Source organism: Arachis duranensis, chromosome 6, assembly GCF_000817695.3.
Source record: "Arachis duranensis cultivar V14167 chromosome 6, aradu.V14167.gnm2.J7QH, whole genome shotgun sequence".
In the NCBI taxonomy this organism is placed as follows: Eukaryota; Viridiplantae; Streptophyta; class Magnoliopsida; order Fabales; family Fabaceae; genus Arachis; species Arachis duranensis.
This window is the reverse complement of record NC_029777.3, coordinates 31,902,754-31,920,866: the sequence shown is the minus strand read 5'-3', so window position 1 is coordinate 31,920,866 and position 18,113 is coordinate 31,902,754. Positions and strand designations below refer to the sequence as shown.

General features: G+C 39.0%; 1 protein-coding gene across 1 annotated transcript; it reads left to right on the top strand.

Annotated features, from left to right (window-relative positions):
• The first annotated feature begins 643 nt into the window (after window positions 1-643).
• On the top strand, window positions 644-6,310 carry LOC107493525 (OVARIAN TUMOR DOMAIN-containing deubiquitinating enzyme 12). The gene is made up of 11 exons (XM_016114616.3): window positions 644-824; window positions 1,781-2,243; window positions 2,349-2,497; window positions 2,936-3,009; window positions 3,270-3,324; window positions 3,976-4,050; window positions 4,145-4,218; window positions 4,316-4,364; window positions 5,009-5,093; window positions 5,309-5,365; window positions 5,916-6,310. The coding sequence occupies exons 2-11, from the start codon at window positions 1,859-1,861 to the stop codon at window positions 5,975-5,977; spliced, it is 1,065 nt and encodes a 354-aa protein (XP_015970102.1). The 5' UTR covers window positions 644-824; window positions 1,781-1,858; the 3' UTR covers window positions 5,978-6,310.
• The last annotated feature ends 11,803 nt before the right edge of the window (window positions 6,311-18,113 follow it).

Genomic DNA, 18,113 nt, shown 5'->3' with positions numbered 1-18,113 from the left:
ACTTGTTCTACAAGTTATCGATCTTATTCTTGTACTACTGTTTTGCAGGATATTTCCTTAATTATTTAACTTTGAGTTCACGGTAGGACTAAATTGAAGCTAAATAAAACTTTTTTGGATTCAAATAAGACACTTTAAACCTTAAGGACTAGAACATGATTATGCCCAAACGTAGGAGACCGATTTAATACTTTACCCATTTAATAATAATAATAATAATAATAATAATAATTATTATTATTATTATTAAAGGATTAAATTACTTCTAATTTTTATAATATCACTTTATGTATAAAATTTTTGAATTATATATTTACATAAATTTATTAAAAAAAATGACATTATTAAAATAAAAATAAAAATGAGTATTATTTTCTTCTTATTATTGTTATCACGATTGCTGCAATGGATCAACATGAGTTTGTTTTTTAATTATAATTATACTGATAGCGATATGATGATATAATAATAATTAGATGAAAATTGTGAATTAATTGCCGCCTTAAAACCCAATCAAGTACAAACGTGTTCGAACTTTTACCGGCGATGGCAAACTCCAAAAGGCCAAAACTGTATATATTAAAGAGCGTGAAATTGAAGTGCGCTATTTTTTTTTTAATATAAATTTTCCATTTTTATATTTTTCCTTATCGTTCATTCGCAACTTAAATATTCAATTGAATGCATCAATTGCATTTGTACCTTCCCTATGTACAACGCGCTACACACTGATTTCATTTCACAAACTCAAAACTCAAAACTCAAACAACCACCACCAGAACCCCCTTTCTTCAATTCTGAATTGATTCGTTGCTGAATCGAAGGTTGGAGAGTTATTAACATCTTGATTTTTCCATCTTATATATGCTTAATTTCGTTGTGCTGTTTCAGTTTCTGTCATTTGTTTATCTTCTTCGTCTCCGATGTTTTGTTCTCTGCATGCTGTTGATCACTTGGATTTTGTGTTCGAAGTTGGAAACTTTTCGTGTGGAAAATTTCTGGCTTCGGGTGTGTTTTTTGGATTGGTGTAAGTTGTAATAGTTGTTTGATCCAATGAAGTTGAAGTTGGTGTTTGATGGTTACCATTTTTTTTGTGTTTCAAACTTTTTCTGAAGCATGAGATCCCTGGAGGAGGAACATTCTAATTCTTTATCTCTCTAAAAGAGGGAAAGCAAACTGGGAGTTTCAGTTTCCTTTGACAATGCATAAAATATTCGGTGGTCTTGAAAGTTGGAATCAATTATCATATCAGATACTTTTACAATATTTTTATCTAGTTTCTTTCACAAATTCAAGTTAGTAGATTCATATTGGATTAAAATGGAGTTGGTCATGGAGAATACTTCCACTGCTTTTTCCCCTCCTTTTTTTTTAATATAAAGATAACAAGGGGAACGAACGGGTGGGGTTAGGGGCTGCTTTGTTTCCGTATACATAATCATAATACATAATAGCAATAAAGTTATTTTGGTTTGCGAAAATTTCGCTCGTGTCTGAAAACAAATTGCCTCCTCTGCCAAACATGATTGACCATGTAGATTGCGTTTGTCAATGTTGAAGGAGATTCTCTACATGCCAAAATTTAATGTGGATGAACATTTCTGGTGCAGTTATCTCATGCATGTTTTTCATCTATATTTGAAAAAACCTCGAGCTTAGGTCTTGATGATTCGCCTTGAAATATAGAGGATTGCATGTTATGTTGTTTCTATCAAACTAGCTGTCTGTTATTGCCGTAGTTACATATGATGCTCCAATTGCTTACATGTTATTTTCGCAGGTCTAACCTTTCTGGGGGAATTAACTCAATATGGTCTGAAAAAGGTTTCATATCACTTGCGAAGTTTGTTATTTTAAGATGGGTTTATATGAGCATTCGGATGTTCTTCAATGGGGTCTTAATCTCCTTGATGGTGACCCTAATTTTGGACAAGGATACTATGGTGACATGAGTCAGCAGCACAATAATGCTTGTGACATCTATGACGGACACTACTTCCATAGCCATTATGATAATAACATCAATAATAACAATAACATCGATGACAATGATGATGATGATGAATGTAACGATGTAGAGAATGATGAGATCATTGCACGTACACTTCAAGAAGAGTTTTCACAGCTAGAGATTGCTGAATGTTCAAGGTATATACAGGGAGGTGAAGAACAATACCATGCTTCTGAGACTCAGCCTGCATATGATTGGCATAACCCTTCAGTGTTGAACTATTGTTCGGGAGGTATCATTAAAGTCAAAATCTACGTCTTCCTTGTTTATGTTTTGCCTTTTTTTGTTTGGCTATTTGTTGGTTAATTGATCAAACATTTTACTCATGCAAGTCAAGATTATGCCCAAGAAGAAGTTGATGATGCAGAACCTTCGAGTTCGTGTTCTAGTCCATGTGAAACAGGGGAATACTCCTTAGAGCTGACTGATAATTATCCACTTGATGATGAAGTAGGGAGACGACTGAGTGAGATGACACTAATTCCTGTATGTGTAGCCTCATCTGCTTCTGTAGATTCTTTTTCGGATCAGCTATTGAAGCAATAAATAGATATTTAGCATCCTTTAATGGTCATTTAGGTACCAAACAGCTAATTCACCAAGTTATGCTTTTATCAATTTCCAGGGAATGTTTTCTCTCTGGACTACATTTTCATCTTACATATATAGTGAATGCTTTTTGTTTTCTACTTTTAAATCTTGGGTCGACAAAAAAATTTATTCCTAGGTATTTTATCAATTTTTGTGCATAAGTGATGAATGAAGCAACATCTGGTTTAAACAGTTAACTCTTATATGGAGGTCATTTTTCATTTTCTTTTGGTTTTTTACGCAGTAGATACTGAAAATTGTTTAAATTCTACCGCCTCTATCTATCTATTGGACTGTGGTTCTTAAATCCCCTTTTCCCCCCTGGTTTTCTAGCATGTTCCGAAAATTAATGGAGAAATCCCTTCAGTTGATGAAGCAACATCAGATCATCAAAGGCTTCTAGATAGGTATTAGTCATAAACATTTTTGTTACATTGAGAACATTGATATAAATGCTATTACATTTTGTGTTTTGTGTTTGCCCAATGAATGAAAATTGCTATGCCCTTTGCTTTTGGTTGTCAGTTAGTATTTTTCTTTTGGTACCATTTAAGCTGTTGTAATGGGAAAAAAATGGCCTGGTCAAAAGAATTAATGTCTCTGTAAATTTATTTTATCTGACATATAAGGAACATGCCAAATTGACTTTGGTCAATGTTTTAAACAGGTTGCAGTTATATGACTTTGTGGAGCACAAGGTACAAGGTGATGGTAATTGTCAGGTTTGTTTCTCCTAGTTTCCTAATTTTCCATTTGGTCCAGAGGGACTGAGTAGATTTCATTAATTTTATATTATAAATTTTGAAAAATATAAGCTACTAATATGTGTGAGGAAGTCTCGATCCTCTGAATTGTGTCTCCAAATACTGGGTCTTAGTACTTGTTTGTGTGCCATTATTTTGATAAAAATGAAAAAGATCTTTTTTTAATGTGTTTGACAAATTTCTAGTAGTAAAAGTAAAAGTACTAGAAAAATAAAAAAAAACATCTTTTTTGAGAAGCTACAATTTACATCTTTTTTTAAAAGATCTTTTTTCTTTAAAAAAAAAAGATGTTTTTCACATAATAAATGAACAAAAAAGTACTTTTATCTTATTTTACATGAGATATCCAAACATAAAATCACTTTTGCTTTTGTAAAAGAAATTTTAAAAAAATATCATTTAAAAAAAGATCTTTTTCGAAAATGGCGGCGCCCAAACAATCCCTTAGTATATGCAAGCATACATACCTGAGATTTGGATTGAACAAAGGCTTAATTGACTTAACATAGAAGATTTTCCTAATGGCATATAATAGTTTATATTTTTCTACAGTAGCTTAGTGTATTTAGAGAAAATTTATATACTCATTTTATGTTTCTTCCTCCACAGTTCCGTGCACTATCTGATCAGTTGTTTCATGCACCTGATCGTCACAAGTTTGTTAGACGTCAAGTTGTGAATCAGGTTTTTTGTCTAGTGGAATTTTTTTAATGCCAATCTTTCTATTCTGCATTTATTGTTGGATTCTGATTGTTGAGTTTTCTTTTTAATTAACCAGCTCAAATCTAATCCAGAAATATATGATGGGTATGTCCCCATGGAGTACGGTGACTATTTGGAGAAAATGTCTAGGTGATGATCCTTCTCCATTTGTAGCACTGTGTGTATGTGTGGGCAATTTCTTTTCGGCTAACTAAACATCAATTTTTTACTTTCATCTTAAATGAAGGAGCGGTGAATGGGGTGATCATGTCACACTTCAAGCAGCTGCAGACTCAGTATGGCTTTTGCAGCTTAATTTCTCTCCATAATTATTTATATATTTTTTTCCCAGTTCAGTCATTCTTTCATATTCTGTGAAACAAATTTATTTATTTATTTTTTAGTTCGAAAGATGCTCATTTAATAACCTTGATGAAAGTTTCAAGTTTGCTTTGCGATTGAACCATTATTTTGTTAATTGTCTCCATTTATTTGTATAGAATGGATGATTGAATTTGTATGGTCAACCAAATTGTCGTGTCTGCATATATCCCATCCGTCATGATCCCCTTGCTTTGATCAGTTCGGTTCTCAGTTTGCTCAACACCTAAACCAAACCGACCTTATATCACCCTTTCTGCATATTACAAGTTGATAATAAATACATCTTTCTTGCAGGTTTGAAATATTCTAAATATATTCCTGAATTTGAAGTATGGATATATCTAATTTTTAGGCATAGTTGCCTGATCAAGTTTTAACTCTGTCGCCTTCTGAGTTCTCCTTGTATCACATTTTCAATGGTCACATCCTTTCCGTTTCTTGTGATGGTGACATTGCCAAGTTTGGATTAACATTAGAATTAGTAATGCAATTATATGATTTTCACTTATAGTAATAACTTCTTCCCCCTAAAGCTTTTTTATTCTTTTCCGTCCAGTTTGGTGTGAGAATATTTGTGATGACTTCTTTCAAGGACACCTGCTGTATAGAGATTCTTCCTCATTTTGAGAAGCCAAAAGGAGGTTGGTGGTTGTCTTCATGATTACTAGGCCCTAGCTTAATTTTTTAATCGAGAGATGAGGCCATTTGGATGCTGTTTTTCTGCTTTTCTACTCTGCTAAAACTACACTTCTAATAGCATTCTCAACGTTCACTTTCCCTTTTGTTATCTTTGATTCTTTTTCTTCTCATCCCTAAACTACAAGTAATTTTGGCTAACATGACCCAATTATTGCAGTGATTTTCCTTAGCTTTTGGGCAGAGGTACATTACAACTCCATCTACCCTCAAGGAGGTACTTTCACCCATTTCTCATTAAGCGATATTATATATGGCACCCTTTGATTTGCAAAAAGATATAATACTAATCTCTCTATGTCTTAGATGGTATTACATTCTATGCCCTTATATACTGAATTCCACTATTTTTTTTTTGGCAAACTGATTCCCATAATATAGCATCAAGTCCTAGAGTACTGAATGTAATATCATACAATATTAGTATGTAATATCAAATCAATCCCGCTACGTTACCAACAGCATTTCTGCCAACTCTTATTTATGACGGTGTTTAATGGAAGTGTCTTTGTGAATGTGTCTAATAAAAATATCTTTCTTATGGTTGTGTTTAATATAAGTGTTTTTATGAATATATTTTTTGGATGTGTCTCTTTATATATGTGTTTAAAATATAATAATTAATTATTGTTGGCAATAAGTTGGCAGATAATATGTTGGTATCCTATATTTTTTCATATCAAATTAGTTCTTTTTTTTCTTTTGGATTAAACTCCATTGGGATACTTTTTGGCTTAACATCGTGTTCTTTGTTATTCTATTGACAGATATACCTTCAGATGAATCAAGAAAGAAGAAACGGTGGTGGAACTTCGGGAGTAAGCACTAGAGTCTTGGTTTGTTTAGGGAGCACATCCATTTGGAACATAGCTTTACTGGTCATTTTTTTAAAAAATAATTTATTTGATTTCTCGTATTGTTTTCAATTGTAATCTGGGTATGCCGACCGAATTTTGCATTCCAGTGGCATTTTGAATGCTTTGAGGAAGAAGCCAAATTAATTAAATACATAAATAGTTAAATATTAAATTAAGATGGCTAATGGCAAGTTTGTCTCGATATGAAATTAGATAGAAAACAATGGAACCCATTAAAAAGTTCTAAAACTTATTATTGTGTAGAACAGTTGATATAGTAAGAAATTGTACCCTTCTTTCTTCCCTATGTTCCTTTCTCTCTTTGTTTTCAAATCGAAAAAGGGATTTGAAACAGAAGTCGGCTTTGTCAAAGAAAAAAAGAACAAATATGAACAAATAAGTGCATAAAAAAAAATGAGTTAATATTCAAATTGGTTCTTAAAATTTATGAGTTTCACATTGGTTTTTGAATGTTCAATGGTCTCAATTTGGATTTTGAATTTTCATTTTGAAATTTATGTTAACCTTTCGAGTTTTTCCGTTATTGACGTGGCAGAACGGTCTGTCCACTTAGAATGAAGTAATAAAGTGTGTTAGTAACATGTGTTGTTCATGTGTTAATTTAGTGCTATGTATTACATAATTTGTCCACATATTATTAATATGTTATTATTATAAGTGATTTAAATTGACTCTTGAATTTTTACTAGTAACTGGTCTTAGCCTCTAAAATTTAAAGAATGCAAAACGAGTTAGTTCTTAAAATAATTTCTCTCATTTGTAGTTCATATTAATTTCATTTGAATTTATTCATTTCTTCAGTTTTTTTGCATATTGCATAAATACAAAACTCATAAATATTTCTAAATTTTTTTATTATACAATTATTCTTTTTAACAATCTAATATTATAAGTTTTATAATATATAATTATATTATTTTAATAAGATAAATATATAATTGACTAAAACATGGATTTTTTGGTTTTGGACTAAATTATACGTTTTACCAATTACACTAATTAATTAAAAAAAGGATCTCATATAAAAATTATCACAAAATGATTTGTTTTGGGAAAATATATAAAGAAAAAAAGTGCTGTTTTGATCCCTGTGAAAATAGAAATCATCCTTCACTTTATTTTTTATTTGAAATAGTCCTCAAGGTTTAATGTTGTATTAAAATCCTTCTTTTGAAAAAAATGATATTCTAAATGATAGAAATACTCCTCTTTGTTTTTCCCCTATTTGGGTTTTGCATGAAACACTTCATTTGTTCCTCGTAACTCATCAATGAACCAATGTGACCCTGGTTTATGCCCTGACCCAGACTTGGAAATAACAGAGGCTGTTCTAGAGAGAAGAGAGTAGGCGATTGCGACTTGTCTGAAGGAAGGGTCTTGCATAGTTACTTCGCTAGTAATCATAGAGTTGCATGAGGTATGGTTTCTCTTATTCCATTGACTCTCTGACTTTGACAAAGACATTTAGATTTTTTATTAATGAAGGGTCTCCTAGTAGTTAATTTCGAATGTGAGTGTTTTGGTTGCATTTTTTTTGTTAATGATTAAATGGGGACTAAATGGGTTTGTAATGACACTAGGGTTTACTATGTTTGTGATATAGGGTTGTTTTTATATGCGCTTTTGTTTTCACTTCTACTTTAGTAATGTGTTGTGATTGTTATTGACTGATAGGGTGTTGGAGGAGAGGATGTGATATTTTAAATTGAAGCTCTACCATGGAGGTTGGTTTGGTTATGACAAAGGGCCATCACTGTATGTGGGAGAAGATACAACAATTATAGAAGGCATTGACTGTGATCGACGGTCCTTATTTGAAGCCTATGCAGAACTAAAACAGTTTGGTTACCTTGAGGACAATATCTAAGCATTATGGTACAAAGATCTTACGGATGAAGATCTTGAGGAAAATCTGAAGTTGGTTCATGGTGATGCATATGCACTTGCCATGTATAAAATAGCTTAATTAAGAGACCATCTAGAGTTGTTTATTGTGCACAAGATTGAGGAGAATGGTGTCTTCCCTGAACCTGGTTACATTGATGTTCTAGGCAAGAAGTTGACGGAAAAGAGTTGGTGCTGTATAGGGGACCACATGCTGAGGAGGGTCAACAACAACATGAGGCTGATATGGATGCCAGAGCTAATGATGGGGGGAAGAAGCAAACTGAGAGAAAGTTGCAAGCCTGTAAGAACTAAGAAGAGAGAAGGATGTTGATGGGCAGTGAGCACAAAGATTCTATGTAAAAAAATGGTGAAGTACTCATAAATGGATGCATGGTGTGTTATGCTAAATTGTGGAGCTACTACTATTAGAAGCCACAAAATGCGAGTTACGTTTTGGGTAGGAAGAAGTTTAAAAAAGTGCAACATACTGCAAAATGCAGCATGCGATTATACTGGGAAGGGAACTAAGTTGCGAAACATGCCCCGGTGTCCCCTGCATGCTGACAGGAGCAAATGTTGACTAGCATTAGGCTAGGCAAAACGCAGATTGCATTTGTCAGCCTTGCAGAGCAAAGCGCAAGTTGTGTTTTGCAGCCTTCCTAGCTGCATGCGCGACATGTGTCATGGAGGGTAGTCACTTGGGTCCTTAAAAGCGAAAACGCAGATAGGAAAGGCTAAGTAAAAACGAAGTAACGTTACTAAGGGAGAGTGAAACGAAAGTGAGCAAGCAAGAGTGACAAGGGTTAAGAGTGAAGAAGCAAAGTTTGGGAGAAGAAGAAGTATACTGTGTAGGAAAGAAAAATGGTGCGTGACTTTACCAAACTGAAAGAACATATTATTGAGTATTTGGATCATCCTCAATGGGTAAATAATTTTTTTTAATATTTAATGATAAATATATTTATTCAAATTTTATTTATTTGTGTTGTAATTAGTACTATTATCATTATTAATATTATTATTACTACTATTATATTATTATTTATTTCTCATTATGGTTTAATATTTTTACTACTACTACTACTATTATTATTATTATTATTATTATTATTATTATTATTATTTGTTACGTTGGGTAACCGGAGGTTAATGGGCTAGACTCGTTGGGTTGGCCCAATCGTATGAGGGAGGAAGCCTTTGAGCGGATTTGCACCTTTAGAGACTCCTTCCGACTTGTAAGTGTGAGAGAATGGGGGGTGGTACCTGCAAAGACACTCCGATGCCTAAGTTAGCAAGGGTGTGAGCAGGTCTAGAGAGTATTGGGACTTAGAGATACCTGAGGAGTGTCAGTGTATTTATAGTGGTGAACCAATAACCACCATTGGAGTAGTTCCACCTTTTAGGGTGGATAACCATCCCTTTATCTTAGGGAGGTTACGATATGACTCATGGAAGTGGGTTGAGAGATTTTAGGGGCAGTTATTATCTGCCAGCTAATCTTTGCTCCCAACTTCTTTAGAGCAAGTCATGGGGAGAACCGACTTCTAAAGAGAAGGTCGGTGTTCTGAGGAGCCCAACCTTGTGGTTGGATCTGTAGTTTGGACCTAGGCCTTAGCGTTGGGCCAGGGTATGAACAGTGCCCCTACTCGAGTCCAATTCTTTTTAAGGATTGGGGTCGGGTATTATAACTCAGGTCCATAGTTGACCTGATAAGGATCCGACGTGATTTTTCAGAACCGACGTGTTTCAAAATTTTTCAACAGTCGCGTCAAATCAAACGTCGCGTCGCTTAGTAGTTTGAAACGGTGCAACTTTTGAATGGCCTGCATCGTTTTACCTTTATGCCCCTAACGTGTGTATAAATACTTTCCCTTCTCCTTGCTTGTTTCGTGTCTGAAAACATTTTCAGCTGCACCCTTTGATCGAAAGAAGAAAGCTCCTTCCTTTTCGAGTGTCGTTGCTTCCATTTTTTCGCAAGAAAAAGGTCAGTTTCTTTTCTTGTTCTTTCTTTGTAGAGTTGCATGTTTTTTATTTGAGAGGAGAGTCGGTCATAGACTTTGTTTTGTCAGGGATCTGACTTCAGGCCCTTTTAGAGACCCTATTTTTGATCCCTTTTTTTCTTTTTCTTTGTAGGTTTTTCTAGAAAAACAAAAATGTCTTCTGTTGAAATTCTTACTCAATGGGTCGATGTCATGGTTTTGGAGGAAGAACCCCTTGTTGACACGGACTTCATCACCAACCTCTGCACTCATCATAGGCTTTGTACCTCTGATGAGGACGAGCCGAAATATGAACTGGTTGTCCCAGGTCCTGAAGACCGGGTTTGCTTTGGGAGGGCCTCTGAGGCAGCCCCTCATTTTTCTATATGTCTGAGAGTATGATTACCTGCCTGGGCATTTTTTTCCCTTTTTCCGACTTTGAGATGGATGTTTTAGCCCACTGCCGTGTTGCTCCTACACAGCTCCACCCCAACTCTTGAGGTTTTTTGAAAATTTATCAATTCATTAGCCATGCCCTAGGTTTCCTGACTTCTTTGAGGATTTTCTTTTTTCTTTTTCACATGACTAAGCCCTTTAGTGGGCAAAATAACAAATAACAATGTGTTTCTTTTCGGGCTATACAAGGCCGGAGAGTCTTTACCCTTTTTAATGAATCCTTTCATGACTTTAAAAACTTCTTTTTCAAAGTGCAAGCTGTAGAAGGTCACCATCCTTTTTTCCTGGATGAAATTCTTCCCCCCGCTTTCCTCTATACTGGTTAGAGGCCTCTCCTTACGAGAAATATAGTTTAGATGATTTGGACGAGGTGGAGGCGGCCATCGTTGGGTTCCTCCGAGAAGTTTGGGGGAGAGCCCCTTATTTGGATACCAAGAAGTTCCTCTAGGGGTCCCCGACCTTTGTGCAAGCCCAATTAGGTAGTGTCGTATTGGTTTGTTGGGTTTTCTGACTTTCTGAGTTGTTTTCTCCGATTTATTTTATTGACTTTTACCTAATGGTTTTTGCAGAGATGGCGAAGAGGAATTCGAGAGAGTCTTACCAGAGGGTTCAGGAAGCCAAGGCTAGATCCCGCGCGAGGGTTGGTGGTGCCAGGGCGACCGGTCCTTCTCCTCCCCTTTCTTTTCATAGCTTGGGGACCCCTGCCCGACCTATCGTTATTTCTTCCTCGGCTTCTTCTCTGCCGCCTCCTTCTTTTCGACCTTCTCCTGAGCCAGAAAAGAAAAAATGCAAGGCTCTAGAGTCTGGCTTTCCTTTTGAAGGTGAGGCCAAGGTGGATGCGCGTCAATTCATCCGGGAGCATATCTATCCTTATACACGTATAAGTATGGATGATGCTTTTCTTCGAAACCACCTTACTATTCTGGCTCAGGAGAGTATCAGGGCGGCGGGGGTGTGCACCAAGTTTCTTGACATCTTTGAGAAGACTCTCCTTAGCTCTTTGAGCTCATCCCAGAGGGTTGAGGAGCTAGAGGGAGGATTCTTTTGTATCAAGAGTCTGAGAAGAGTCTGAGGGAGGAGGTCACTAAGCTGAGGGAAGAGAGGGATAATCTCCGGAAGGAGGGGGAGATGTTGATGGGCCGATGCTCTATAGCGGAGGGCCTACGGGAGAAGGCGGAGCAGAGCTACTCAAGTTTGTTCCAGGACCTTGTGGAGGTCAGAAAAGATCTAATGAGGGCTCGGGATGCTTATGCGGAGCTGGAGGATTCTATCGCCGAGGGGTCCCCACTTTTTTTTTAAACTATTTATTTTTATGCTGTTGTGGTACACTGTTGACACTTTTTTGGCCTTTTATGGCCATAAACAAAAAATTAAAAATTCCCTTTTTTGGACAAGGGTTTAGGTTATTTTCGTTGGTTCTGTGCATGCTTTTTTTGCTTTAGGTTTTGAAGAAAAAACCCTGTTTTGATCTTTTTGCTTTTTCTTGACCAGCTGTCTCTTTTCTAAAGTTTTTTGGATTTTTGAAAGTTTGAGACAGTCTTTATTGCTTTCCATGGGTTTTCTGACCTCTTTTCGATATTCCTTGTGCTCAATTTTTGATATATGGAGTTTTCATAACTTAGGTTATTTTTGCGATGCATTTCTTTGCTTCTCGGAATTTCTAATTTGTTAGTCGGTTAATTTCCGAGTTTATTCACGATCGACTTTTATAATCTCTTTACACCGACTTGTACCTCGTCGTTTTATCCTGACGACCATCTAGGTCGGTTCATGGGATTTTCACGCTTTGTCAAGCTTAAGTCGGCGCGTTTCGTAGAAAGCGAGAAGGAATTTATAAAAGATATTTGAAAAAGATCTTTATTTATTTGCAAAGGTACTTTATCACTACTAAGGGTTTCGGACTATCTATGACCTCTTAGTCTCTACTGTGATGCCTCGTTAAAAACCCTTCTTCAGAAAAAACCCTTTTACTTTGGGAAAAAGTCATAAAGTTTGGAAAAGAGTACATCAGGGAGTAGAGTTCGCTTTTAGCTGTAGTATCTTTTCATATTACAAGCATGCCACGACCTGGGTAACTCGGTGCCGTTTAAGTCGGTCACCTTGTAATAACCTTTTTCTAGGACCTCATTAATCTTGTACGGTCCCTTCCAATTAGTGGTGAACTTTCCTTCCCCAGACTTGTTGACTCCTATGTCATTTCTAATCAAGACCAAGTTGTCTGAGGCGAAGCTCCTTCGAATGACTTTCTGGTTGTATCTGTTTGTCATCTTTTGCTTCAATGCTGCTTCTCTAATATGGGCTCGTTTGTGGACTTCAGGGAGAAGTTCAAGTTCTTCTTTGTGCCCCTTTATGTTTCCAACCTCGTCGTAGAAGTTCACCCTTGGGCTTTGCTCGTTGATTTCAACCGGTATCATGGCTTCTATGCCATAAGCAAGTCGGAAGGGTGTTTCTCCTGTGGCAGACTGAGGTGTGGTCCGATAAGCCCAAAGTACTTGTGGGAGTTCCTCGGCCGATGCTCCTTTTGCGACCTGCAACCTTTTCTTCAACCCTGCCAATATGACTTTGTTTGCAGTCTCGGCTTGTCCATTTGCTTGTGGATGTTCCACCGATGTAAATTGATGTTTGATTTTCATACTGGCTACTAGGCTTTTGAAGGTTGAGTCGGTGAATTGAGTGCCATTATCAGTGGTGATGGAGTGGGGTACCCCATATCTGGTGATAATGTTCTTGTAGAGAAACTTCCGACTTCTCTGGGTGGTGATGGTGGCCAATGGTTCTGCTTCTATCTACTTTGTGAAGTAATCCACTCCCACTATTAGATATTTTACTTGCCCCGGTGCTTGTGGGAATGGTCCTAGCAAGTCCAATCCCCATTTTGCAAAAGGCCATGGGGAAGTTATACTAATGAGTTCCTCGGGAGGGGCTACATGGAAGTTTGCATGCATTTGGCATGGCTGGCACCTTTTCACAAATTCTGTGGAGTCTTTTTGTAAAGTCGGCCAGTAGAATCCAGCTCGGATTACTTTTTTAGCTAACGACCTTGCTCCAAGATGGTTCCCGCAGATTTCATTGTGTACCTCCTCTAGCACCTCAGTTGTTTTTGAGGTCGGGACGCACTTTAGTACTGGTGCTAATATCCCTCTTTTATAGAGAATATTTTTTACCATCGTGTAGTTTTGTGTTTTCCTCCGGATTTTTTTGGCTTCTTTTTCCTCTTTGGAGAGGATGTCGAATTTCAGGTATTCGACTAAGGGCTTTATCCATCCGAGGTCTAACCCGGTGATTTCAAAGACATCTTGAGCAACCTCCGTTTTGTCCACGGAGGGTTCAGAGAGAGTTTCTTGGATCAGGCTTCTGTTGTTCCCTCCTAGTTTGGTACTTGCTAGCTTGGAGAGGGCATCTGCCCTGCTGTTTAGATCCCGAGTTATATTCTTTACCTCGGTCTCTTCAAAGTGCCTAAGGTGCTCCACGGTTTTGTCTAAGTATTTTTTCATGTTGGGATCCTTGGGCTGATACTCTCTGTTTATTTGGGAGGTCACCACCTGAGAGTCGCTGAATATCATTACTTTGGTCGCACCGACTTCTTCTGCCAGCTTTAACCCTGCAATCAAGGCTTCATATTCTGCCTGATTGTTGGAAGCTGGGGACTCGAACTTGAGGGAAACTTCAATTTGCGTTCCCCCTTTGCTGACCAATATTATGCCTACCTCGCTTCCAGCTTTATTGGAGGACCTATCTACATATAACTCTCATGTAGTGGATTTCTCCTCTTGGTCTCCCGCGTATTCCGCTAGGAAGTCGGTGAGGCATTGAGCTTTTATTGTCGTTCGGGCTTCGTATTTCAAGTCGAACTCAGAGAGTTCTATTTTCCCATTGAACCATTCTCCTCGCAATGTCCATCTTCTGAAGGACCTGCTTTATGGGCTGGTTCGTTTGGACTTTTATCATGTGTGCTTGGAAATACGGCCATAATCGGTGTAAGGCCACTATTAAGGAGTATGCAAACTTTTCAAGTTTTTGATACTTTAGTTCTGGGCCCTGTAGAACTTTGCTGGTGAAGTACACAGGATGCTGCCTGACTTCATCTTCCCGTATTAGAGCTGATGCTATAGCTTTGTCTGCTACTGACAGGTATAGAACGAGCTCTTCCCCGACTATGGGTCGGGTCAGGATTGGAGGCTGGTTCAAGAACTTTTTGAACTCCCGGAAAGCTTCTTCGCACTCCGGAGTCCATTCGAACTGGCATCCTTTTCTTAATAGGGAAAATAGTGGAAGGAATCTTAGTGCTGATCCCGCCATGAACCTGGAAAGGGCGGCAAGCCTTCCATTTAATTGTTGGACCTCTTTCAGACAAGTCGGGCTTTTCATTTCCAATATAGCTTTACACTTATCGGGGTTTGCTTCGATTCCCCTTTGTGTAAGCATAATCCCTAGAAACTTTCCCGCCTCCACTGCGAAGGTACATTTTGTGGGATTTAGTCTCATCCTATGCGACCTTACGGTGTCTAAAACTTGCGAGAGGTCTGTCAGGAGGTCGGTTTCCTCCTTAGTTTTTACCAGCATGTCATCTACATAGACCTCCATTAAGTTCCCAAGGTTGGGGGCGAACACTTTATTCATCAACCTTTGATATGTGGCCCCCGGCATTTTTTAACCCAAATGGCATCACCACATAGCAGTAGTTTGCTCTAGGTGTGATGAATGAAGTTTTTTCCTCATCCGGCTGGTACATCGGGATTTGGTTGTATCCTGAGTAAGCATCCATAAACGACAAGTATTGATACCCTGAGCTTGTATCTACTAGGGTGTCAATACTGGGAAGTGGATATAGGTCTTTGGGGCATGCTTTATTCTGGTCGGTATAGTCGACGCACATCCTCCACTTGCCATTTTGCTTTTTAACTAGCACTATATTTGCTAGCCATGCCAGGTATTTGACCTCTCGGATGAAGTTGGCTTCGAAGAGGGCTTGTACTTGCTCTTCCACCACCTGAGCTCGTTCTGCACCGAGCTTACGCCTGCGCTGCTGTACGGGCCGTGATCTGAGGTGTACCGAAAGCTTGTGGGACATGAGCCGAGGGTTTATCACTGGCATGTCGGAAGCTTTTCAAGCGAAGAGGTCAGAATTTTGTTGTAGGAGCTTTATTAGCCTTTGTTTCAGACCTTCGTCTAGGCTGGCCCCTATGTTGGTTCTTTTTTCTTTCTCTTTTTCGATTTGAACCTCTTCGGTTCTTCCACCCGGTTGTGATCGCATCTCTTCTCTTGCTTTTACTCCCCCGAGTTCTATGGTGTGGACTTCCTTGCTCTTTCCTCGGAGGTTTAAGCTTTCATTGTAGCATTTTCTTGCCAAGTTTTGGTCTCCTCGTACCGTCGCTATTCCCTTAGGTGTTGGAAATTTCATGCAAAGGTGAGGGGTTGATACCACCGCTCCGAGCCGATTTAACGTAGTCCTGCCGATTAAGGCGTTATACGCCGATCCAACATCAATGACAATGAAGTCAATGCTCAGAGTTTTGGAATTTTCCCCTTTCCGAAGGTCGTGTGAAAGGGGATGTATCCCAGTGGCTTAATTGGCATGTCTCCTAATCCATATAGGGTGTCCGGATAAGCTTTTAACTCCCTTTCATCCAACCCTAACTTATCGAATGTAGATTTAAAAAGTATATCTGCCGAACTCCCTTGATCCACCAAGGTCCTATGGAGGTTGGAATTTGCCAAGATCATGGTTATTACCACCGGGTCGTCATGCCCAGGGACGATCCCATGCCCGTCCTCTTTGGTGAACGAGATGGTTGGGAGATCGGGAAATTCGTTTCCAACTTGATAAACTCGCTTCAGGTGTCTTTTGCGAGATGATTTAGTGAGTCCCCCTCCTGCGAATCCTCCAGAGATTGTATGTATGTGTCTCTCAGGGGTTTGTGGCGGCGGGTCTCTTCTGTCTTCATCATCTCGCTTTCTTTTTCCATGATTGTCCGACCTATCCGTGAGATATCTATCAAGTCGGCCTTCCCTGGCCAACCTTTCTATCACATTTTTGAGGTCATAGCAATCATTTGTTGAGTGGCCATACATCTTATGGTACTCGCAGTAGTCGCCGTGACTCCTCCCCTTTTTATTTTTGATGGGTCTGGGAGGCGGCAATCTTTCAGTGTTGCATATTTCTCTGTATACGTCTACTAGGGAGACTTTTAGAGGAGTGTAGGAGTGATATCTTCTAGGCCTGTCGGGGCCGACCTCCTCTTTTTTCTTAGGCTCCCTTTATTTTTCTTTTGCTGAGTGAGGGGGTCCCAGTCGCGAGCTGGGCTCCCGTAGTTTGGCATTTTTTTCCATGTTGATGTACTTTTCTACTCTCTCCTGTACATCGCTCAAAGAGGTCGGGTGCCTTTTTGATATGGACTGAGAGAAGGGGCCCTCTCTAAGTCTATTTACTAATCCCATGATAACTGCCTCTGTGGGCAGGTCTTGAATTTCCAAACACGCTTTGTTGAACCTTTCCATGTAATCATGCAGAGGTTCCCCGACCTTCTGTTTAACTCCCAGGAGGCTCGGTGCGTGTTTTACTTTATCTTCCTGGATGGAGAATTGCATTAGGAATTTTCTTGAGAGGTCCTCAAAGCTGGTAACCGACCTTGGAGGGAGGCTATCAAACCACTTCATCGCCACTTTCGACAGGGTGGTCGAAAAAGCCTTGCAGCGAGTTGCATCAGAAGCATCAGCCAGATACATCCGACTTTTGAAATTGCTTAAGTGATGCTTCAGGTCTGTGGTTCCATCATAGAGGTTCATATCAGGACTTTTGAAGTTTCTTAGAACTTTCACCCTCATTATGTCCTCACTGAACGGGTCCTCTCCTCGCAGGGGCGACTCTTCTCGGTCACCGCGGGAGTTCCGGCTTTTGAGGGAGGATTCAAGTTTTAAGAGTTTTTCTTCCAACTCTTTTCGTCGTTCTATTTCCTCCCTGAGGTTTCGTTCTGCCTCTCGTTGTCATTCTAGTTCCTGTTCCAGTTGCTCCAGACGACCTTGGTGGCCGTGGAGCAGCCCCATTAGTTTGGTTGCATAGGGTGGCCCTTCCTTTCTGGATTCTCGTCCTTCCGAGGAGTTTACCTTTGGGTTTTTGAGCCCAGAGGTGCCTTTTCTATGCTAGTCGCTGGTTCCTTGATGAAGGGTCAGGTCTGCGTCATTGTTTCCGATATTTGGATTTTCTTGCTCGGAATCTGACGCTGTATGACCATCTTCTGGTGAGTTGTCCGCCACTATTGGTTGATCCCTCGGGTCTCCGGCAACGGCGCCAATGTTACGTTGGGTAGTCGGAGGTTAATGGACTGGACTCGTTAGGTTGGCCCAATCGTATGAGGGAGGAAGCCTTTGAGCGGGTTTGCGCCTTTAAAGACTCCTTCCGACTTGTGAGTGTGAGAGAATGGGGGGTGGTACCTGCAAAGATACTCCGATGCCTAAGTTAGCAAGGGTGTGAGCAGGTCTAGAGAGTATTGGGACTTAGAGATACCTGAGGGGTGTCAGTGTATTTATAGTGGTGAACTAATAACCACCATTGGAGTAGTTACACCTTTTAGGGTGGATAATCGTCCATTTATCTTAGGGAGGTTACGATATGACTCCTGGAAGTTGGTTGAGAGATTTTAGGGGCAGTTATTATCTGCCAGCTAATCTTTATTCCCGACTTCTTTAGAGCAAGTCGTGGGGAGAACCGACTTCTAAAGAGAAGGTCGGTGTTCTGAGGAGCCCAACCTTGTGGTTGGATCTGTAG

Bases quoted from the DNA above. Each gene is read 5' to 3' on its own strand.
- LOC107493525 (XM_016114616.3), top strand. From the start codon at position 1,859: ATGGGTTTATATGAGCATTCGGATGTTCTTCAATGGGGTCTTAATCTC. The intron at 2,244-2,348 runs GTATCATTAAAG...ATGCAAGTCAAG, and splicing joins GTTGAACTATTGTTCGGGAG to ATTATGCCCAAGAAGAAGTT. The intron at 5,094-5,308 runs GTTGGTGGTTGT...CAATTATTGCAG, and splicing joins TTTTGAGAAGCCAAAAGGAG to TGATTTTCCTTAGCTTTTGG.